At 39.4% G+C, this 25096-nt stretch overlaps 1 protein-coding gene across 3 annotated transcripts in view; it reads right to left on the bottom strand.

Moving 5' to 3' along the window:
• The window catches only part of EPB41L4A (erythrocyte membrane protein band 4.1 like 4A), a 118938-nt gene that overhangs the window by 51246 nt on the left and 42596 nt on the right, over positions 1 to 25096 (bottom strand). For all 3 annotated transcript variants that reach the window (XM_077171313.1, XM_054653294.2, XM_077171314.1), the window contains exons 2-7: positions 20555 to 20659; positions 13753 to 13804; positions 13226 to 13304; positions 9412 to 9509; positions 6846 to 6966; positions 2451 to 2538 (exon numbers count right to left, since the gene is read on the bottom strand). In XM_077171313.1, the coding sequence (XP_077027428.1) occupies positions 2451 to 2538; positions 6846 to 6966; positions 9412 to 9509; positions 13226 to 13304; positions 13753 to 13804; positions 20555 to 20659 (543 nt within the window). The remainder of the gene's footprint in view (positions 1 to 2450; positions 2539 to 6845; positions 6967 to 9411; positions 9510 to 13225; positions 13305 to 13752; positions 13805 to 20554; positions 20660 to 25096) is intronic.

Below are 25096 nucleotides of genomic sequence, written 5' to 3'. Positions count from 1 at the left end.
CATGGTGAAAAACAAAAATACCTTTTTTTTCCTGCTTTCTTACTGAATTAATTTTTGCTATTTGGCAAATGGCCAAAACTCAGAACCTGAACTTCTTATTCAGGTATGAATGCAATAGATATCCCAACTTTCAGCTGAAAGTAAATAGTGATTTTCTGCCCTATAATACAACCACACAGCTGCCTTTTCCCTCCTAAAATAGTGTCAGCTGCTGCTGCCTCCAAGTGAAGTAGCTCCTTTGGGAGAGTCAAGCTTCGTTTTTGTTGTTCAGAAAGGGCAATGGTATGCAGGGAACAGCCACATGCATCAACTCCTCTGAAGGAAACCATTCCTGAAGTCAGGATACAAATTTCAAACTGTACTGGGTGAGAACAGGGTGAAAGCCCTGCTGCTGAGTGGCAAAATGTTGCAGTGTGATTTCCTGTTTCACCTATCCCAACTCCCCCAGGTGTGCCAACCTTCCCCCTCCCCCTTTTGCCCTCCTGCCTAAGAGCTGTCCATCAATCTTAACATTCCAGCAAGGGCGTCGTGAGGTTGGCAGAAGTTCAAAAGATGTCCCTCAGGTCTGGGTGCATTGGCCTGTCCAAGCGTCTGTATCCCTTGAGCCTTCCCCTCCTCACACCTGGTTGGTGCCTCACCTGTCCCTTCCCTCCCCCTGTCCTGGGGGCTTAAAAGGGCATGAGACCATGCGGTCCAGGGTCCTATTGCGAGCTGTTACCACATTCAGAGGTCTACCACCCTAAAATAAAACTCTGGATTAAGACTCTACAATAGAACCGGCTCCTTTTCTCTTCACCGTCGCCTGAACCTTTTCCACCAGAGGTAAATTGAGTTCCTACATTGCCTGGATTTGTTGCGAGTGCCCAGCTGCAGCATCCAGCTGGCCAAAGGTATCTCTGGGGTAAAACGCCACAGCTGCTGCCTTTGGTCTAGCAGCAAGGGCTAGACGAAGCCAGGCACGACACACCCAGAAACATTGGGATTAATATTCTACAGCAGAAGGTCCCCACCTCCCCAGTTTACAGTCAATAACCAAAACCAGAAGCAGGTTACAGCTGAAAGAGTGCAAACCCTAGTGCATGAGATTAAAAGAAAGTCAGCTGGAAAAGCTCATTCACCTTCCTACTTGAGGCAATGAGGAAGAGCCTTGCAAGTCTAAACCAGTGGAGCATGAGCAGCAGAATTATCAACTGTGAGAGGCACTGACTTGAGACACTGAAAAAGTGTCCTGTGTGAGTACAGGGCTGGCAAAGGTCAAGCACATCTGGCAAGCTCTTCCTGTGCTCCTCAGTGAATTAACTGCTAAAGGCAACTTTACTTTTAATGTGACCAAGGAGGAAAATAACTGCATCTCATTGTGTGTGCAGCTTCAGTCTCAAACGAGGGCTTCTGCTGCTGATGTAATTTAAGTAGAACAATGATGTTCACAGGTTACCCAGGCAGGGATTTCATTGCACAACAAAGGCAAGTTATGAGGCAAAAAAAATTCCAGGCTGTAGTAATTTAACATGATTTTGTTGGATCATGTTGGATCTTGTTCCAGTAACTCCCCATTTTTCCACTGGTGGGAGGGGAACAAAGCCTGGGATATGAATATAATTAAGCCATAGGTTGCATTAAAAGGTACTTTATATTGCAGGCTACACATTTTCCAGAGGAAACACATATTTAATCTTCAGGTACTATCTTGATTTCTTTCTTTTTTTTCAAGTAATTTTACAAAGCACTGATATCTAACTCGGTGAACTATCTATACCACAACTCCCCATTTGAACTCCTGATTTTCTTTTATTCAAAAAAATGCCTGCCACAAGCAGAATAATTCAAACAAGAGAGAATGATGTTTTCACCAGGAGCACATAGCCTCCAGGTGATAACTTGGATCCAATCCCAACATACATGCTGACAGACAAAAGAAATGGAGGGGTTTTCTGAGGCAATACAGACAACTTGCAATGCTGCATGATACAACATGGGAAAAAATGGAAACATACTCGGGATCTTTAGCAAAACCTTGACAACAAATATTTTAAAAAGCCAGGCATGCTACTGCTACTCCACCCTAATTTTTGCAATGGTATTGAAAAGGTTTCAGGACACAATTGCTCTTTTTTAAACTAAAATAATGTGCAAATTCTTCTGTCAAAAACAAAGATGATAACCCTCACTCATGTCTCCTGACACTTGTATAAATTACTTCTTTTCTACCTGAATTGTTTTTATCCAGAATATAACTGATTGGTTTTTATAGGTATAACACAATCACAGCATTTGATCTGAAAATCATAGGCTTTTGTATATACAAAAACTGAATCCTCTCCATCTGTAAATACGTGTTCCTTTGCATTTCTTGAGTAGTGTTCCCTTTTCAGTTATCCTGAGGCAACAAAACTATATAAGTACTGTTTCACACATTAGTGCAGTAACCATTTTTCACAGTTAATACTTACATAAACAGGATGGAGATCCACTCCATACATTTCCAGAGATTTGGCCACACCTAAGTAGTTCACTTCTGCCTCAGCAGGAACTTGACCCCTGTAAACACAACTATTTTTAAGAATCTTGTAATTCCAATTAACATATCAAAATAGATCATATTAATAAATATAGTTTTCTGGTCACATATGCAGCCCTTCTTACCAGTTTTTAGACTCTCATGGTCTTTTCAACTCTGAACTTCTTATTCCAGATAAGACTAGATCTCTAGAGGTCTCCTAGCACAGACATACATGCTATCATACATATAATGTTTGCCTAATGCACTGCCTTTTGCCTTGTTATTGCTGCCACAAAAACACTTCACACATTTCATTTTCAGGCTTCAACATGCAAATAACTTTTTTTTCCCCAATAATTACATTATTATTAATAAAGCAGGAATAGAACGACTGGTTGGGGTACTATTTCCCCATGGAAGTGTTGAAGCTCCTGAAAGCAAGGTGGGTAACTTCAGAGAAATTATTACATTCTCCATAAAATCTTGCCAACAGTAAGTCACACCAGCTGGTAGCATGCAGGTCTGCTATGTTGAAAACAAGATTTGGAGTCTGTCTCATGAGATTAGCCATTTCAAAGATCCTGCCTGCCTTCCTAGCTACAGATATCAATCCATCAGTTTAAAAGTACCACTGGCAGGAAACAACTGGGAAAACTGGTAAGGGAAATATCCTGGCTGGTAGGAACGTATTTGACATTACTGAAAATTAACTTATTTTCAAAAAGAACAAAACAACTAAATAAATTCAAAGCCTTATCTTCAGAATTTAATTTGCTCTTTGCTTAATATCTCTCACTGATACAAGAACAAGAGTCTCTTTTGTAAGCCTGAAAGAGCTGAAGTCATGTTTTTGTTTTCACTTCTTTTTAATACTTATCTGAAAGCAACTGGCTGTTTTTGGGAAAGTACAGTACATCTTGTAAAAATATCAGCTCAAAAAGATGCATATCCTGCTTCATCCTGTTGGTTTTCTTGGGAAATACTTCACTGGATTGCTACCTTTCAAATTCAAGGTGTGAAGTAGAGCATTCTACATTCAACATTTTGACCAAAGATCTGGAAAAGTCCTGGAATAGGCACATTCCTGCTTCTTGTGTCATCATTCTCTAGCCTAGAAGCTACTACCATCCAGTTTTTCCCAACTTTGTGTTATGGCTGACAAAGAAAAAAGGACTTCCAAGGTCAAAGACATGAAGAAGCAGTGTTGCATTAATGCAACACATATTTAAAGGCATTCAAAGGCATTTAAAATGACTTCTTTGTATCTGGGAGATGGACTGCTTTAGCTCATCTTATCCGTGTAGCAGCACTGCCCCTTTTCCAGGTGCTCTTCTGTCCAAGGACTCCTGGAAAAGCAGCAGACCTGAAGCTTGTAAGAGAAATCCCTTTCTTCAAATAACTTTTTTTTCCCCAATAATTACATTATTATTAATAAAGCAGGAATAGAACGAATAGGACTATTCATTCAAGGACTGCTGGAAAAGCAGCAGACCTGAAGCTTGTAAGAGAAATCCCTTTCTTCAAATCCCAGTAGATGTGTCATTCATTATCTGTATTCAGAACACGCAGAACACTGGACATTCAGCACATCAGTAATGTCACATCTGTCACAGTTTTTACACACTTTTGCTGTAAAAATTTACTCTGCAGCCTGATTTTTAAATTTAAAGTCTTGCAAGTATATGTCAGAAATGTAAGCAAAATGGTCACAGGGGCTGCATTGTCTCACTGAATTTGCAAATAGGCTAAATACCAGTCCTGAGCAAAATGGATTATTCCATTACTGAATTAGTGCTAGAATACAATTCCAATTTAAACCCTGCTGTTAGTCTTTCCTTACTGACCAGGCTTAGAAAAATGCTGATGCACTTATTCCTCTATTCTCACCTGCCTCTGAAAGGACCAAAAAGCTCAAATGTCAAATAAATTTTTTGAGTGTGTTTTTATAAATACTTTCAGAGTAATATATCATGTTATGGAAACCGAATTTGCAAAAATATTGAAGGAAGCAAAGATGTGAGCTGGAGCTTCTGAAGGAAGCAGATGGAAACTAGAGGTAGAAGTCCTCCCAAAAGCAGATGGAGAAGCCAGAACATGAAGGGACAAAGAACTGTCAGGGACTGAAATAACTCTCATCACTACAAAGAGTGTTTCATTTTTATCATGTGTGAAAACACAAACTCTCCTCAGCATCACACATCCCAAAACTAAAGCAGTCTTTGCCAGTGGGAATGATAGAGCTGGCAAAGTGACAGCCATGCAGCTCACACACACACACACACACTCGTTTCTATGGACAAAGGGCACCTGAGTGCCATTTGAGGCCCTAAGCAACATTAAAAGCTGCTTTTAAAGCTAAATATCAGGGGCATTTTTGCTTTGTTTGTGCCCTACCGGCAGCATGAAGTGTTGATTCAATACACAGCAGCAGCTGACTTGCCAAGCACCAGTCAGAGATAAATCTCCCACAGCCTGAAATGGGCACTATCAGCAGCACAACACCAGCTCTCCTGTCTGCACTGAGGGATTCTGTCTCTCCTCCAGCACCAAGTGTTTCCTCCCTCAAAAGTGAGCCCCAAAGTCACTGCTTGATCCTCCAGATGTACCTGACAACATCAGGTTGCCTCACACTGCTCTCTGACCTTGGAACTGTCATGTTGGTTTATAGATGGGACTACAGTCACTGTAAGCTGCAGAGTCAGAAACCCCCACTACTTTCTTCCCTCACCTTCCTCAGAAGACTGCATCCTTACTGAATCTCCAAATAGCTATTGTGCTGTGTAAAAAAACCCAATACCTGAGAGGAAACATGCAACCAAAACCAGTTTTTCTTGACATAACCAGGAGAAGGAAGGTATATGCAGTGCCAGCTGTTTTGAAGAAACAAAACAAAACAAAACAACAAAAAAAAAAAAAAAAAAAAAAAAAAACAACCAAAAACAAACGAACAACAACAAAAAAAAAGCCAACAACAACAAAAAAAAAAAAAACAACCAACCAAACACAAAAAGCCCCCGTGTTTCCATGCTGGGATCCAGATAGAATAAAACAGTTCTTCCAAACCATATCACACACCTGTCCCTAAAATGTCTCAGGTCAATCAGGTCAATGAGACAATTTGGGATGCCCACACCCATTATAGCTTCGCACTCCTTAGCTGAAGAGACTGTGGTCACCTGTGCAGGAGTCAAAGCTGGCAGTGCTGATGGTAACAGTTGGGCTGAAGTAGCAATGAGTACACCTTGGCTTTCCTCTCTGTTCTGATGCTGCTAAATCCCTGACACCCAACTGCAGCCAAGCAGCAGAACAGTACCAGGGCTCCAGATCAGTTAGTGTTTGACAGTGATCACTGCCCTTCACAACCACTGGCCTCTGAATCTAATGACTACAGAAATTTGAGAGAGAGAAATGAAGGCTGCTTAGTTCACAGCAATTTTATCTCAAGTCTCATTTCTCACAAACCACTTCTGTGATGTTGAACCAAACTAACGAGCTGTGACTCAGTTTCCTCTCTCTGGAATGGAAAAATACAATACTTTTTTCCTTGATAGAAATACATGCAGTAAGTTCTCTGAAAAGTATCAATTAGTATAAGGCTGTCATGCAACCATACAGAAATAATTAGTAACAACAGACTCTCTTCCCTGGAAGAGAAGGCTCAGGTCAACGTGGCAAATGGCACAGACTCCAATTACTGGAAAACTTTTCAGAGAACAGCTGTGACCCTGAGTTAATACCTATTCTCATTAAACAAGACACATGTAACATTAACACACAGTGCTACAGGCAAAAATTACTTAATCTTTATCCAGACTGTGGCTTCATTATGGGAAAAGAATCAAGAAATTTAGATCTACTACAAGATGGGTAACGGATTCTCTTCACATTACTTTGACAAAGGCTATGATGAACACCCTTATGAAAGGGTTCTTACTGCTCTCATCTTCATAAATGGTTATATCACAATTGCACATAACTTGGATTTGTTAGAACAAGCTTCCTTACACTTACCAGGAACATGAACTTGGAGATAAGCAAGTAAATGTTTATTTTGGCTCTACATGTGAATTTTTGGCATATGTTTTATTAAAACCGCTGGCTCTGAAACACCCATACCTAGGTCTGACACACCTCACATTTCCAGCTATTGTCCTAGTCACTTCCTAAAAGAACAGCTTCAATATGTAAAATCTCTTCTGCTCCTGAGAGGTATAACTGGACTCCCTGTGTCCTTTCCTCAAGTCCAGAAACCTCCGCTTTGCCCCATAGGCTGCTCCTCCCCACCTGCCTAGCACCCCTGAGTCTGGTATTACCTGCCAGGTTCCCAACAGAACTGAATTCTTACATCAGAGTCTTGTGTATCCTCTCTATGGCATCCTCCAGCTCTTCCTTCTGGTCAGGAACGAAGCGGTACTCGGAGACATAACCTGCAGTGTGCTTGTATGGGTCATAGTCCCCCAGCTCAGCTGCAGAACACGGGGAGAAAACAGAGGTCACCTGTGCTTCTTCTCAACCAAAAAACATGTTATACAATCCAACTACCGGTGCCCAGCTACCCCCCTCCAACTGACGGCAAATTTTATCGGCAGTCAGATAAGAAAAAAAGGAATGAAGGAAGAGAATACAGAACTATTCACATCAGCACACATAAAAGCAAGAAAAAATTGTCTTTACACATTTTAAAACCTATATAGAAGGTTAGAGCTAGAAAGAGCTAGAAGCCTTGACGAAAGGAAACCGACTGCTTCTACAGGCCAGACAAAATTTTAACCGAGCCAGCTAAGTTTGAATTCAATGATATTGATTATTTGGCAGCATATGCAAAACAAGTGTAAAAGAAAAGCCTAGTTTTGTAATATTATGCTCTCATGATATACTGCAATATTACTGGCAGAAAAGTTCCATAATATTGCTGGGACTTTAACATAAACTGGGAATACAAATGGAAGTAAATATCCTGTGAGTCCTGGAGGGAAGGTCCTCTAATGGTGCTTCTTGTGAAGAATCACAAGCTTTCCTTTTTCAATAAAATATTGGTGTATTTCCTGGATATTAAATTCACTTTAAAATAAAAACAGCTTTCAAAAGACTTTTCTTAAAAAAAAAATAGCCAACATAATTTCGTTTGATGCAACCCTGAATTTGTTCACATTAGTCATGTCTGTTCATATGTCGTAACATAATTATAAAACAAATATCTTGGCCAGAATTCACATCTACTGATCTTAACTATAATTGCATCTAAGAAAGTCTGCAAAAGTTAATATTTCAGTTTTTATAACCCTGGGTAATATCTGTACACCAAGTTTCACTGAGAAAGATTTCACAGGAGCTTTCTATCCAATGCCCACTGAGCCAAAACCATAGACAAAAGGAGGCTTCAAGAGCCAAGAAGGAAAAGACTCATCTAACTACTAATGTTTCTTTCCTAAATGTTGAAATGAAGTTGCTAGAAAAAGATAGTGAGCTGCTCAGTAGGGATGTTGAGAAGTCTCACTGGAAAACCTCCATTAAAATTATGTGTTCAGTGTCTGAGACAGACATTTCTCAGGTGTCTTTACATATTTGAAACAACTGCAAGCCCTAAATACAAGGATGAAGTTTTTTATAGAGCCCATAGGAATGCATACCTCCTAGAGCCTGGACTAACTTTAACTCACTGTATGTAACCTTGGCCATGCTTTAACTCTTCTCTCTCCCATAAACTTTCTCATTGTTTTCCACTAAAAATATTTGAGATTAGAATTACAGGAATAGGACACTATACCAAAACAACAGCTCTCACCACCTTACAAAATAACTGAAGGCCATGAATTTACTCCTTTTATTCATTTCTCATAATAAAATGAAGATGCATCATTGCATATTTTCCTGCTTCACACTTGAAGTATTTTTCAGAGAAGGCATGTCTGCCAGTAAACTGAAATGTGCATTGCAAACAATTTTTCGAGAATGACGTCATATTTCTTAGATGGCAAAATAAAGTAAAAAATAATTGTACACAAATAAATACTACCTGAAATTTTAGCTTTTCAGATACACATATAATCCACCACAAAATCCTGTATTAGGCCCATTCCTGTTTCATACACAAGTTATTCTGCCCTGTCATTCTAAATGGATATAAAAGGAGGACTATTTTTTATGTTATATTAAGTGTTGTTGAGTCACACTTGTAACACCAAAAATACAAATAATCTTTCCTTGATACATATCACTTTAGACAAATCTAAATTTAACACAGAAGAAATTACAGATAGAGGTCCCAGAATGGGACTTCACACAATTTTTGGTTGCAATTCTGTTTGAATATAGATCTTGAGCTGTAATGGAAAAAGAATACCAGCTCCAGTAGACAGACAGCTCCTTTATAATTGATTGCTAGTTCTATTAAGCATGCAGCACATAACCTCCACTCCTGAAAAGATCTCTACTGATAGATGAATGTAGATAAATACTAAATAAAATGAAAATTCTTCACTTCAGGTCAGATCATATCGTCCCATTAAGTAAACTTGCATTCATATGGATATCATGTAATTTTTGAGATAATACTTTATTTCCCAGATTGGAGGTTACTAATAGCCTTTGAAATCTGTAAAACTCCTGATGAAGGTTTTGTCATACTCTACATGTAATCCAAAGTCATAAAGACTTGAGTACTTGATAAAATATTCACCAGCAAAGCAAATAATGATTTTAAAGTTTCTTCTTTACACTAATTTCTATATTACTCCTGCATTATCTATTCAGAATGGTCATTTATTTATAGCTCTTGAAGTGAAATCAGTCATGCTACTTCTGTTTGGAAGCAAATGCATGAAGTGTTAATGCTGTCTTCAGTCATCACTTAAAATAATCACAATGCAGGATTGAAAGAAATAAGCTCTCAGAGGGCCAGGAGAACTTACACTGAATTATGTATGCTCCCAGCTGTGCTGCAGTGTTGATTGGACAAGGCAAACGGCCCTGTAGAACATCTTGCTTTACCTGCAAGAAAAACTGATACCTAAAACACAGAGACAAAAAGTTGTTATTTTAAGGCCACTTAATATTTCAAAATTATCCCTGTAACTGTGCACATACCATGTACCATAACTATGTGACAGTAAATGCATGTATTCCCCTCTAAATTACTTCCCCTATTGATCCTGAAGTAGCAAAGATTCATCCAGTGGAAGAACCCAGGAAAGGGAGCACTCCCTATTTTCCAATCTGCTTATACTGTGCAGATGCAATTACTTATCCCCCTAAAATTTCATTTCCCTCTTTTGAACTTTCACAGAGCAGTCAGGAAGTAGGGAAGAGGGATAGGAATCAGAAAAATTGAACAAGAAACTTATCAAAGGGCAAAAGTTTAACCTCATCATGGGATCAGTGTAAAGGATGACCGGGTAGTGGATGCTTGCTTACTCAAATATTTCCTCTCCACATACCAGACTATTGACTACAATGCAGCAGGGAAGTTTGATGGAGCCCATGAAAAAGATGGATGGGTGTGCCATCAGCAACTAAGTGAATCTGTCATAGCACAGGATACTCTCCTGCTTGGAATAGTGATAGCAGGGGTGAAAATGTAATTTTAAAAGTCATAACCTGCTTCTACACTTGATAAAGCTGAGACCACTTAGAATGAATCAATATTCCCAAAGCAGATGGAACAGACAAGATAACAAGCCATTATAAAGGATCTGCAGTTTTGCAACATTCCATAATGATTTATACGAAATCTTTTAAATACTATTTGGATTTTGTCTGTTTTTATTACAACAAATTTATGCAGTGTTTCACATCAGCCTAAGTTAATTTCTTGCACTGATTTCCTACAAAATGTAAAAAAACAATGAAGGTAATTTTTTACAGAAAGAAAAAAATCTTCCACACAAGCACATGGCTTTTCATTATTCACTGGTTCAATTTTATCTACATAGAGCCATTCAGCTACTCTGCAAATAATTTATTCTGTGTTAGTACAAGTAACTTATGAAAGCACCTTGGAATGCTCTGTAAGTTCAAAGTGCACCTACACTGATTTCAGAGAAGTTTACAAACTGCAGGTTACATGATAGCTGACTCAGAAAACTTAAGGTCCAACCAAATTTTCTAGACTTTAGAAAATTTAGAAAATGTTCTCATCAGCCTCTGAATAAAGATACCCATGTCTTTCTGATTAATGATTTCCCACAGATTTTGTGCTGTGGAACAGATGTTATGGTAGGAATGTCCATCCTCTAAAAAATCGTTAATGTTCTCTACTTTAGAGGAATGGCATTAGCATAGGAATTTCCTGGGAATGTCTCTGGGCAACACAAAGCATAGACACTCAGTGTTTCCTCACTCTAAGCAATACCTCAGTCCTGCTTCTAGTTTATGCTTGCAATCCTACCTAGACAAATCTTCCCTGTATGAATTATGATAATGACCAAGATAATTTTACATCCTCTGTGAAATACACAATATCATCTTTCTGATATGAAATGCATTTCTGTTGCACACCCGTACTTCTCTTAGCATTTCTCCACCTATACAAAGCAGAGTTTGGAAGGAGAGGATGCTAAAAACTTGGTATCCTTGCAGCATGTACCTGTATTTCTGTAGTCTCAAAATAAAGTAGCATAGGAACCCTCAAAATACACCTGCGTCCTGCACTGTTAATTGCTTAAGTGACTACTGTAAGGTGAACAATCTCAATTCCCCCAGAAGCCACTGAGCTCCTTGCCTTTTGTCCATACCTATAGCTAAAGCAGTCTCATCTTGTGTGCCTGTGTTTGTCATGCATATATTAGAGTGCCAAATTACAAGTTTTCTCTAGCAAACATATCCAGCAAACACTGCAGCGTTAGCTTTTGCCAACAAGCCAGATTCTGCTGCAAAGCAATTACAAATTTGACAGGTTTTCATTATTTGCAAAGAGTAATCATGTAATGGCATAGATCATCAGAATCTAATAACAACAGAGCTAGCTCTCTTGTCCATTAAAGTAATAAATACATGCTCCAAAGAAACACATCCATTAGTACAAAGCAGTTAACACATCACTGGAATTACAGAGTTAGGCAGACTATTATTATTATTATTATTACAATGGAAAAGAGGATCTTTAATACCTCCTAAGTAAAAGTACCTTTAAGAGTTCCTTCCAACCCAAATTATTCTAAGGAGATGGTGGTATATTATTATTATTATTATTATTATTATTATTATTATTATTATTATTATTATTATTATTATTATTATTATTATTACTACTACTACTACTACTGGGATTGGGGTTACTACTGTTATTTTCCTGAACAAAAAAAAAAAAAAGCCTTTCTTCCAAGTTTCAAGAGCCTATGGGAATAAGTGCTCACAGAGGCTGAAGGCAGATGGCTATTTAATGTGTTTCATAGAAGACTGACAATACCATTATATCACTTTCCTAGGCTGGCCTTCTGTACCACCCAAGGTGCCAGTTCTGCATGATCAAACACTGTCAAGTCATGACCAGAGGCTTCCTAAAGACACTGGGACCTTTCTTGACTGGATTTGCACACTAATCAGCAGTGTAGATCATTGGCTGGCCTTATCATAGGGCAAAAGAAGAACTTGTGAAAATTTAGCCCCCTGGCTCCACCCTGCCTCCTGGGAGGCAATCATAACTCTATTGCCAAAGTTCCCTTTCCCAGGGACACCTGTCTTTCCCTGTGAGGAGGATTTAAAGCTCTTCTGGGAAAGTACAAGAAAATGGCACCAAATTTCCATAGCACAGGGGCATCCCATTGCTGCCAGCTTATGTTCTTTTACCTGCCAAGTCACAGCATTTTTTATTTTTACCAGGCCAGCCTGAGTCCTGTTACGTTGGAGACTTCCATTCCTGTTGTGCCAGTTGGAAACAAAAGAATTTTCTCACTCTGGAGTAAGAAAAATATTCTGCCTGTGCTGCAACTTTTGATTTAGGAAAATTAAAAACCTTGCATGCATTCTAATGAATCCTCATGTGCCACATTCTTAGGACATCAAAAGAAGTATTTTGGCATTTGTTAATGCAAGCCAGCACACTAATTTTGTCCGCCTACCTACTCAAATTCTCAAATTTCCTTTTGAACCTGAAGTTAATTGTCCAAGACATTTAATAAATAAAACAGACACATAACCCCAAAACTGTGAGAGAGTTCAGATAACCTTGTGTGTGTGTCTGTGTGCAAGCATGTGTATGTGTTACTGTGTGCATCCTCATACCTTGCAGAGATCAAGCTTAGGTAAAAGAATCAGAGGCATGCAACTCTTCAATTTCCTTCACATATTTTTAGTAAGTCCAAAAGAAATCCCCTTGAAAAACAGTTCTGGAATTTAAGCTATGGCAAATAAAGAAGAAAATTCCCTGTATTTATATCTGATATCAAAGTAAACTCTAAACTTGGTTATAGCATAGTATAAATGCAGCTGTAACACTGCATTACTGAAAATATGGGAAAAAACCCAAAAACCCACTCTTAAAAATGCACATCAAGGCCCTTTGATTTTTGATGCACCAGAGAATATCTTTTCTTCTTGGGCTTCCTAACAGTCCTCACTATCAACCACTGTGAAGTTAATCACAATTTTCTTTATACACACCAACATTCAAGCAAAAACATTCAGATGTTCAAGAAAAAAAAACAACCCAGGCACAACAATATGCACCTGGTTGAAATGTATTGCTAGCCTGAGATCAACAAACTGTACTTTTATTAAATACTGTACCTTGTTATTTCTTCCTTAAGTTTACATGGATCTTCTGCATAAAATTTAATGCCAAAATACAGGGTGTATGGTGGTCCAGCTGCACGAAAAAAAATTGGTGTAAAAGTGAGTTGTCATGAATGGCTAATTGGTATTAATTGTTACTAGTTGACTACAAAACAGCTACTAATAAGCCTATCTTAATATTTTATGAAACTTAAAATTTTCAGAAAAAATGTTATATTCACACAGCAAACGGTTATGGTATGCTAAGCATGATAGAGGCATCACAGCCACTATAAAATTATACTAATTAACAATAACACCACTTTTTAGCCTAAAACAAAATTTCAGCACACAGCAGTCTTTGGACAATAATTATACTATTAAATGATACCATGTGTAACCCATGTGTGAAATCTTGATACAGCAAAGAACTGCAATAACAAACTTATTAAGAACTACAAATCTGTAGAATATTGTTCCAACTGTGTAGATGGAACATTGTTACTTCATCTTTGTCCTTTAAGTTCAAATTAAATACATACTGTTTATCAATTCTTTATGTTCAGCGAGGGTCTTTGCAGGATCCAGCCAGTACTGCAAGACAGATAATTATGGAAATTAGTTACTTAACTTTGAAAATTAGCACAGAACAATTGGTTATTCACATCACTTAACCTTTTCTTCTCCTTCCCTCATGCTGAGCTGACAGGAAGAACTGCACTCTCATCCCTGGAAGAAAGAGAGTGCTGCTGCTTGTGCTAGTAAAAATAAGTATCAGCTGCCATGAGAAGTTATGTTTTTCTGTGAGTGCCACAGGTCTTGAGATCAGTGCAGGTGAGATTAAACACTTCAGTGTGGTGGAGAAGAGACAAGAATCTCATCTGCCTTTTCATTTCTCCAGGGAGCACTTAGCTCTGTGGCCGTGGCACAAACCCATGCTTAAAATTACCGCACAGCTATTTATTATTTCAAAGGCTGCCAAAATTTTCCTGAAGAATGCAAGAGGTGGGGGGACGAGCAGGAGATTTCTAACATTTTATTTGCAAGCCAAAGATGAATGGAATTTCATGGATAATGCAAAGACATTTTTCAAACCAAAGTCAGACAGTAAAGACGAGAACATTTAGAGATCCAAGAACCCCAACACCAGGGCCCTGTGAGCACACCTGGGCATACCTACACAGTAATGTGTGCTAGATACTTGTTAAATGCTTGTACAGATGGATAAACAGTGTCAGCTATAGTTACACCACAAGCTGATAGACTGAAGTGCCAAGAGAAATGCAACAAAAAAACAGTGTCTCATTAACCCAGCGCACTTGCACAGCAGTTGCTGACAACAAACCCCAGGGTGGTGAATGCCAAGGCAGCTCCGACTGCTGCCTCCGCCCTTCCCACCTCCTGGCAGCCCCTGGGACACCCCCAGTGCTCTCCCACCTGTGCCCCTGCACAGGCCTGCAAACAGCTCATCCCTGCCGCAAAGGGCTGGGGGACACAGCACCTCCTCACCCAGCTGCAAGGGACCAGCACTGAGAATCTAAAAGTATTTAACATTTAGAGAAGAAGTAGGAAAAAAATATAATCATTTTGTTGATTATATTGTGGATAGTTGCATCCCAATGCAACTATCCAGTTGCTAAAGGGACTAGTTTACTAATTGTTCTTTAAAAATGCACACAGTATTACTTTAATAATTTTTTATTAACTAAGACTGATTAAAAAGGTACAATGTTATTAAGGAAAATAGCTCCCTTTTAAATTTAGGTAGAAATTACATTAAGAAAATGTTTTAAAGTATACAGCATAAAGAATAAATGGACTCTTTTGTCCTTTGTACTTTTACAAACCTGGCTTCCATACCATTCCTGGTTCCATGCAACCAAGCTCCATGCAGTATTTCATAATTAGCCCTTTTAAGTGCCTGCAAGAACTTTACCACAAACCTGGAATCTTAATTTTTTGTATCTGCATAGGGTTAAACTTGGGTCAAATTCCATGAACCTGCTTGAAACAAAATATTAACTAGGTAGAAATGTTTGCTGTAGTATCAATCAATGAAGTGTCTGGTGCAGAAAGATCTACCAAATTCAAACTAAATGTTGGACTGTCTTAATTAGATTCTCACAATCAAGGTGTTAGTTTTTGATCACATTTACAACAGAAGAAACACCGTTTTGGAGAGAAAATGTGTCATTTTTCAATTAGAATCTGAAATTAGCGAGACTTCCTACAGCCTAAGACAACACTAAGAATTGGAATTGCTGTATCAGATTTTTCCTGCAAATATCCAGTGCAAAGAAGCTCAATCTGCCAAGTTCAGGATGTCCCTATTATATAAGAAATGTAAAAATTTTCAGGCAATTCTTGCATATAAATGTGTATTTAATGGTACTATCTTTGTTTTTAGAATCTGAAGTTATATAGATTACATTTATTATGATATCATCAGTGAACTGATCCTGCTGCACTCTAAAAGTTTATTCTTACTATCTGTAACTCACCTGACCATCAGCTTTGTGTCTGTTGTTTTAATCCAATAATATTCTTCTAAAATTTCTTGTTTCTACGCAACATTATCAGTCTCCATTTTCTTTCCACTGGTTATGACATCTAATTTAGCACACACAAACAATTCTCTTTCCTCCTAGATAATTTAGTATATCATGCCTGGGGATGAGTGTAAAAATCCATTTAAAAAAATTTCATTCAACAAAATACTAGCTCAGTACAATTTGACTTTTTTCCTAAGATCTTGAAGACAAAATACGCTGTACATTGTATGACATTACTTCCCTGTATTGCCATGGGTTAACTCCTACCTGTTGTGCTCTCAGGGTTGTGTGCTCAAACAGAGCTTCCTCTGAGCAGGGGAGAAAAACACACCTACATTGCAGGGTGGGAGCATGGTGCAATATGAATGAATATCATTATTTGTCCTACTGTATTTGTATTTCTCCACTTAGAGCCCTAGAAAGGTATCAGTATGTGGTACATTCTGATTATAATAGCTCATATTAGCACTATCAAAAAATATTTACTGTTGTAGATATTCTTACTGCTGTATTATTTTGTGTATATAGCATGATTCTTTTGGCATTTCACAAAAGGGAACACCTTTGGGCTTCAAGAGGACCCCTTCCCTCATCAAATTCTGCTCAGCTTTTCTTGACATATCATGTATTAATACTGCAATCTCTGCCTTTTGTGTACCTCAATAAAACACTGGCCTCTTCCAGACCAGCTTGGCTATCCCACACACCCTGGCAAAGCCACAAAGGCAGTAGCAAAGGGACTGTGTGGAGAGCACCTGGGAGCTGCAGCACAGCAGGAAGCAGCAGTGAGTGGCAGGACAGCCCTCTCCAGCACCAGTTCACCCAGCCCCTGGAGAAGTACACCCCTGGAACACTGTTTTCCCTAAATACTACAGCAATGAGAGACTGTAGTGGGAAGAGTGTGGCCAGCAAGTCGAAGGAGGTGATCCTGCTCCTCTCCTCAGTCCTAGTGAGGCACACCTGGAAAACTTTGTCCAGTTCTGAGCTCCCTAGTGCAAGAGTGACGAGGAGCAAAAGGATAGGGTCCAGTGAAGGGTCACAGACATGGTGAGGGCTTTGGAGCATGTCTTTTATGAGGAGAGGTAGGATCTGGGCCTATTTAGTCTGGAGAAGAGATCTCACTAATGCAAGTAAGTATCTCCAAGGCAGCTGCCAGGAGGAAGGTACCAGACTCTTTTTAATAGTGCAAAGTGACAGGAGAAGGAGCAATGGGCATAAACTAAAACACAGAAATTTCCACCTCAATACAAGGAAGAACTTCCTTCCATTGAGGGTGGCAGAGCACTGGAAGAGCTGCCCAGGGAGGGTGTGGAGTGTCCCCCTCCAGAGACATCCTAAAACCTCCTGGGTGTGCTCCTGTGTCACCTGCTCCAGGTGACTCTTCTTTGTCAGGGGGTTGGACTGGGTGATCTCCAGAGGTCCCTTCCAACCCAATCAGTCTGTGACTCTGGACAGAGTTTCCTCAGCCACCCTCAGCCTCTGCTACACATATTCTGGTGATTGTGTCTCACCTAGAAATAGCAGATGGGGCACAAAGTCCTGGGAGATGAGGCAGAAGACACAAATGACCTCTCCAGGAAGACCCAGCTGAGAACCATATCCACATTGAGAACCATGAGGACAGTATCTAGTGTCAACTCACATTAATTTGGGTGCCAGTACTCTCTGCAGTAATGCAAAAGGCTCAGGTGAGGTTTAGATGATGGAGCACAGTTAGGGATTCTGTGGCTCTCCAAGAAAATTGGTCTTTTTTTAAAGAACTTGCAGCACTAAGAAAGGTACTCAAGTACCACATGAGAAGAAGCACCATGTAGTTTGTCAACAGAGGGACTATCAGGAAACACTACTGACAACACAGCATTAGCTGAACCCATCTGTTCACTGGGGTGTAACTTTATATCATGGATTTTTTAATCCATTATTAAATGTTGTACTTTAACCAATTATTAGAAGAGATATTTTGTTGTTCCTTTGGAGACCTGTCTCGCTCAGGTCTAAGCACTTGTTCAGCACTAAGTAGATATAGGTAATGCTATTCTGACATCAACTTGTAATCTTCCAGAGCTTGATTTTTCCATTTAAATACTGTCCTTTTACTGTGGAGAGTTGGGCAAAACCTGGAATGTCAATAAAGCGAAATTTGTGCAATATGACCAAATTACTACCCTAGAGACAGGGTTATCCAATTTATGCTTTACCCTACTGTTAGTGCCCCTGCCAGTGCCACCCAGTTCTGTCAATCTGCTGCATCCAGCTGTTCTCACAGGCTAATTAGTTTGTTGGTGTTCAGGAAGAGACCATTTTAATGCTACACATTCATATACACTACATAGCACAGTGAAACCTTGTTCACTCATTAAAGCCCTACTGGTAGTACTAAAATAATTATGATACCACCCACATAAGAGGTAGCTCACCAACACAGCACTTAAAAGACCACCTGGAAGTGCTGAGGCATGCAAGAGTAATGGGGAAAATAACCAAACAATCCCTTTCAAACCCTTAGTAAGAAAAATGTTTCTTTTGTGACTGATTTGTGTTCTTTAAAATACATCATTTTGTCTACGCTGCTTTGTTTGTCATTCAGTTAAATCTATAGTGTGACAAAAAAACCTGACAGTACAAATAATAAAACTTTCCCCACCACAAGCAATGTATTAATAGGTAGCCCAACCCCCAAACACTTTTCTCCCTCTGAGACTAACTCAGGACCATGGTTTTAAAGCTAATTAGCAAGGTAACCTTTTTCCTCTTCCCTTAGGAAATCTACTGTGGTCGATCCAAAAAATATCCAATCCAAAATGCAGATCTAGGCTTCTTGCCAGCCATTACTGAACTAATTCCCACAACAGCCCAGAGAGTTTTAGCCACAGTAAGCATGCAACTAAATATATGTTTACAGCTAAAGCACAAGGTGTTGTTTGTTGTGTGAAAACTTTCCATTCTACTGCCCATTCTTAAAATTTTACAGGAGTTCACTAAAAATAGCAAGCTAGCAGCATAAAACCACATGTCATAAAACATATAAAACTACACACAGTAGCACTGTTTGGCTCATTTATGAACTTTTCAGATGAAGGAGCGTCAGTTTTTTGTTATCCTTACACGGACAAACAACACGAGCAGGCCTTTTCACAATGGTGTGTTACAGAACAGCCCAGGTGCAAAGGCAGCCCCTGTGGCAGCATCTCCATGGCTGGGCAGGAGCACTCCATAGCCTTGCACACAGCTGAGGTCCCGTATCCACATGAGAAGGCCAGAGTTTGTATAAGAGCAGGCGAATGACAGAAGTGGGATAAACACCTTCCTAATCCATGGGAAAATCAAGAATCGCAGTGGCTTCCTGACACTGAGCTGGCCAGAGGATAAAGCCTAAAGCTAACATTAAATTAACACCACTGGAGCACCACATGAGAGAAAAAGTAGAACAAAAGGATGTGCCCTAAAATGTGCTTTTGTGTGTCCTTTCATAACAGAGGTGCAATCCATTTTTATACTCATATTTTCATATACACCATTAAACATACCCTGTGCATGCTTCTGGAAATATTCCCAGGAACAGCCATTTCTATTTTATTTGCAACCACAGCTAAAAGGAAAACACTTCTGAGAGCAAAAAATACCTAGCTGCTGTTCATCCACACCTCAAATTCCTCAGGAAATCAAAACCACCATTTTTAACAGTCTTTAATTCACAGCTGAATCTGGCATTCATCTTCATGGAATAAAATGATTAGAAGCTCATCAAGGAACTGAATTTATACATTTCTGGACTATGGCACAGAAGTTAAAACACAGGGAGTGGGGCAGTCTGTAGCTCTCAGAAGCAATCAGCAATCTGCTTAATACTGTTCTAAATTCAGTCTTTACATGACCAGTTTCTGGTTAACAGAAGAACTCAGCAAATGTTTAGCCAATTCAATAAGTTATTACTATATATAGGTGAAACAGGATCTTGTGCAGTGTTATCATCACTAAACACTGGCTTCAAAACTGTAATGGCTTGACTTAACTTAACCATAGGCCCTGCACTATTCCCTTCATAATTTTAAGGTACCATGAAGACCATCCTGTGAATACAGCACTGGTTCCTCTTGCTGAGCACTCCCTGCTCCTCACCTCTGCCTGCAGCAGTCCTGCACAAGCCTTTGGTGGGGTAGACAGCACTGCTCCAAAACACTGCCTGCTTTGGCTGAAACATCTCAGCCTGGCTGAAACACATCTCCTTGTCTGTTTAGGATGGAAACGTCTCAGTGGAAAAAGCCCCAGATGTGGGGTGAGTTCCTGCCAAGGAGGCTCTAGAGAACGTGGGCTCAGGGACACAGAGATGGTTCAGGAAGAGTGAAAATGGCACTGCCCAGCACAGCCTGAAACAGGTGTTTGGCCAGTGTTGCAGCAAGTGAAGCAGGCTGTGATGCACTCAGGGGTGCTCCTTCCCAGGCACTGCAGCGCCAAGTGAGGCTGAGCAGCACAGAGCACCAGGCACTGGCTTCAGGGCACAGTATTAAAGAGGAAAAAATATCAATCCTAAGTTCATATAATAATTTTTTTATTTGTACTTTCTTAATTTAGTTTTCAACAACATTTAACATTTGATTCCATTCCTATCTAAGATGCTAATGGCTATTCCAAGACTTTATTGGAAATAAACAAAATAAATTATTACTGGAAACCTGAGCCAGGAAACAGTGAAAGTTAGGGGAAGTATGACAATCTAATGCTGTACAGGCAACCAGCACAACAGGGTGAATTTTATGCATGGCAAATCCAATCTGCTGTGTCTCTCACTCACCGTTTGATGACTTCGGTCACAGTAGCGCAGCCCAAAGTAATCTATTTCCACCAGGTTTAAGTGACGAAATACGTAGCCCAGGACAACCGACCCCTTCGTTGACTTCTGTGGGAAAGAATTTACACAGCCTATTCACAAAGATGTTCTACCTTTGTCAGCTATGTGCAGTGGCATTTATGCATTCAATTGGCTTTGTCTAGAAAAAAAAAAAAAATGAGGCAGTTCCCAGTGCCTTTAACAAAAATTTCAGCAGTAAAGATGAAAATATTTTGCATGTTTGAAAAATAATTCTGTAAGATACTATTAGGAAGCTGGCAAGGTAGTAGTTACACAATACCAAAAGAAAAACAAACAAACAAACAAAAACCCCATGGTTCTAGTGAACACAGCATTTTTCAAATCCCACTCACCCTTCCAGTACAGACCTGTCACTCAAGCTCTGACAATGGAGAACAGGAGGCAAAACTGCCCTTATGACCTAAATTATACATCATTAACTTCTCTGTTACTAATCTTTGTAAAGACGGTTAGTTTTGTTTGTTTTCTTGTAAAATATTTTTGATAGTAGAAGGGAGAACAGTCCAACACCCTGAATTGAAATAATCCCACTGTTTTCTTGAATTGCACTTCATTAAGTGTCTACGACAGTATTTGCAAACAATGTCAGGGACAATATGCTCCATAAAAAGCTCACTTCCACCTGAATGCCTCGTATTTGTTGGTTGCCTGGCAGCCAACAACAAACAGATGAGGAAGATGGAGAATAATTACACAGAAAGATCCCCTCTCAGAATCAATTAGAGCCTTTGATGATTACAGTCCTAAATTCCACAAGAAAATATGGACATAACTCATAATAACGTTTTGCTTAACTGCTTCATATTTTATAAACTACTAGACTGTAGTAAAGTCACCACAGAGAAAATAAACAGAAAGTGGAAGCTGTGAGATATTGTTTGTGCAGTTTCACTTTCTAACCTATGAACAGATAATTTCAAAATTAAAATGGCAAATAATACTGACTAAAAAATTCTTTAATTTAGTTCTGCTAGTGAAGTATTAATCACATCACAACAGTGAAGGTCTGGGTTTTTTTCAGCAGGTGCATTTGGTCAGGATTCATATCTAATCCCACAAGCAGGGACAATACAACAATTTCAGGTGACCACTCACAGACTAAGCAAGCCATGACAAGGTAAACATCTCTGGTAGGCTGGAAAGAGCATATCCATGCTATTCACCAGATTTACTATACATTTGCTTAAATTAGGAGAGGTACTTGAAAGGTTCTCTTTGTCTGAATCCATCAGACTGGTTGTTTACATCAGGCAACTGCAATTACATGTTCCCTCAGCATGTACAGTGAGCCTTAATGATCAGCCACAAAACAGAGAGCAATCCGGGGGAAAATATGATTAAGGTAAGCAGAAATTCACTACATCTCAATTTATCAAGTTGGATAAAGCAGAGAAAAACAGTGATTTTATCATCAGTTTCATCAACAAGAAGCTGAAGTCAGGTTGTGAGAACAAGGCAATACAGGCTGAAGAGTGACTATCAGGAGCACTGTGGAAAAAAAGTTAGAACAAAACAAAACACACCTTAAAATACTAAAAATACAGGTTTGATTACTAGACAGTAGGGATTTAAGACTGAAGTAGTAATTGTCCTTGCTCATTTTATTTTTAAATTAGTTGTCATTCAAAAGAAGCAGAGGAGATATCCCACTAAAAAGGACATTGCTATCTCATCATTCATGTGTTGGACTTGATGATCCTGGTGGGCCCCTTCCAGTTGGCATGTTCTATGATTCTGTGTCATATAAGGTAAATTACCTTCAGCATTGTTAACTATTTCCATCATCACGTAAACAGTACAGCAATGTCTTGGGAACCTAGGACTGGACAGGCATCTTTAGAAACAGACATAAGAAAAGTTCAAAATAAGCAAGCAGCCCTGACTCCAAATGACTCATGCAGATAAATGATGGCAACACTTCCAGCTGTGCACTAAACATTCAGAGAACATTTTAGACTAAAGGATCTCCAGCATCAGCCACTCAGAGTCGATGGGTTTTGACACAGTTAACACAGTGAGGTGAGCAAACCCTTGCAGAAGGTACAAAAAGAGGTGCCTGCACCATGGCTCACAGGACACATCGAGTGGTGCCCACCCAAGCCTTGCTCAGCTTCTGTGACTGTGTGAAGTTCAAATCTGTTTTCTTTCAATGAGCTTTCCACTCCTTGTCTGACCAGTACCATTATTCACAGTGTCATTTGGTTTTATTAACAGCACTGAGAAACAGTGATTGAGCCACCACGATGAAGCTGTCAATTTCAATAATGCAAGTATTATTTTACTTACAATAAGAGTACACAATCCTGGGAGTAATCAAAGAAGCTTAAGTCTTAAAGGAGTTCAACTTTCATGACTCTGCACCAGTTTAGAATGCAACTACCCTTCTTGTCTGGAAGTCTTCTGCTTCATTCAGTTGAGGACTGCTCAAGGAGTTTTTGGGACAGCTTTCCTTCTATGGACCCTAAAGCTGGTGTGTTATCCCCAAGAAAGATGCATCTATCAGACCTGGTTTGGTTAAAACTAAAGCCCCCTTTTGTTCCTTTCAGAGATAAAAGGCTTTAAACTGCTTTTTACTAATACTGCTAGGCAGATAGAAAACATAAATTCCTGTTAATTTATTCTCTTTTGATGCAGCTCAGTTAACATTTCAATAATTGCAGATCCTCAGAAAGAGGTGGTCTGGCTGTGAGGAAAGGCTGAGCAAACCTATCCAGCTTACAGTGGCTGGGGGCTCTCCACCTCTACAGCAGCAAGGTGCTCAGTGCTTTGGTTACTCACAGCAAAAACAGACTGCATGTTGTAGTCTCCACAGCCCTCTCTGCCAATCCCTTTCACATCTTTCAGCACAGCCTGCTGAACACAAAGAAGTGCTGTGCAAGGGAACAGCCAGGATGTGAGCCAGGACCTATCCTCACACCCTTAAACCTCACTTTCCTTAACCTTCTATTTTCCCAGCACTGGGGAGCACAGTCCACATAAAACACTGACCCTTGGTGAAATCACTGCAGACTCATTTTCAGTTAAGTTCTCAGGTTTAGCCACATGATTTCAGGGTTTCATGCAAGTAATTTGCATCTTCAAGTCAAATCAAGATAGAAGTTTTGCTGATGAATCCCTTAGTAACTACTTCTCAGTCCTGAAACACATTTTTACCACATTTGCTCAAAGTTTTGCAAACTAAGAGAAGCCATCTTATTTCCCCTGATAAAATTACAGCAAAATTCAGCAAAGCTGGAAACCAAAACTATCAAAGACGTTAACAGGATTACATTCACATCATACGGCACTGCAAAAATTACATAATCTGCCTTTTATTAAGCTCAGACTTGCAAGAGGTTTGCATTCTTAGGGGTAAACCCAAGTACACTTGAAAATACCATCAGCAATGCTTTCAAGAGAGAACAAAGAATTGTTTCAATGAGTCATAACATCTTGCTTTACATGTTAGCACTGTGGCTTCATAAACCAGAAAGGCAGGTTTATACTGGCTAAAGAAAATGACAGCCAGAACATTCAGGAGAAGGCTGATTTAACTGTAGTTTTCTTAACCAAATTGAAATTATTCTTTTAAAAGAGTACATAGAGTTCTATGTTTTAACATATTCATATTACTCTATATTTAGACACCAGAAATTCTTATCTTTCGCACAGCTCACTGCTTTTTAGCTCCAGTGAGGTTTTTCTTGTTGGGTAGTTTTTAATTTTCTCTCTTGTGTTGTACAGAGCAGTGGAGGCCACATCAGAACTATTACTGGCATTAACTGAATTTAAAGATAAAATCTCTGCCCCAGTAGGATGCTAGTCCCTCTATTGAAGGAAAAGTGGTATAGGTAGTGAAGCCTCTTGTTATTGTCTCTTTTAGATCAAGCAGACATCATGGGGCTTTTCTCCTGAAAATAATTCAATCCACACACTCTACCTCTTACAACCCCAAAAAAAAATGCTAAGGAAATGCAGAATTCATGAGCCTTTGCTCAGAAAAAGAGCTTAGAACTTAGGTTGAACATAACCTTTGCCTTTTGAGATGTCCATCAGAGAGTCCCCCCTGATGCAGCATGCTTGGAGACCAAATTGCAGTATTTGCCCTAGGTAAAGGTTACTAAGGAGAGATTAAAATTATGCACAAAGGCAGCACACAATCATGCATGAGAGTGAGCAGACACAGAGCAGAAATAGTTGTCTCCAAACAGCATTTTCTCACTTTTCTTTTTGGCTGATTCTTCCTCCTTACCTCAAACTCAGAGAGGACTAGACACCCTGCAATTTTTCATCACCTTCCCCTGAGAAAATCAGCAAGGCATGAAGCTCTGAAATCAAAGTTCTTGGTTTTTAACAATGAAGACTAAGGATCCCTTTTCCCCAAGGCAGTGTGCCACCCAGGCCTCAATTTGCGTACCACACGTTCACAGAAAAGTCTTTAAATTAAAAATGCTAAACATTTACAAATATTCACTCAGACAAAAC

This window comes from Agelaius phoeniceus, chromosome Z, assembly GCF_051311805.1.
Source record: "Agelaius phoeniceus isolate bAgePho1 chromosome Z, bAgePho1.hap1, whole genome shotgun sequence".
Lineage (NCBI taxonomy): Eukaryota > Metazoa > Chordata > Aves > Passeriformes > Icteridae > Agelaius > Agelaius phoeniceus.
This window is presented reverse-complemented; position numbering and strand designations above follow the sequence as displayed.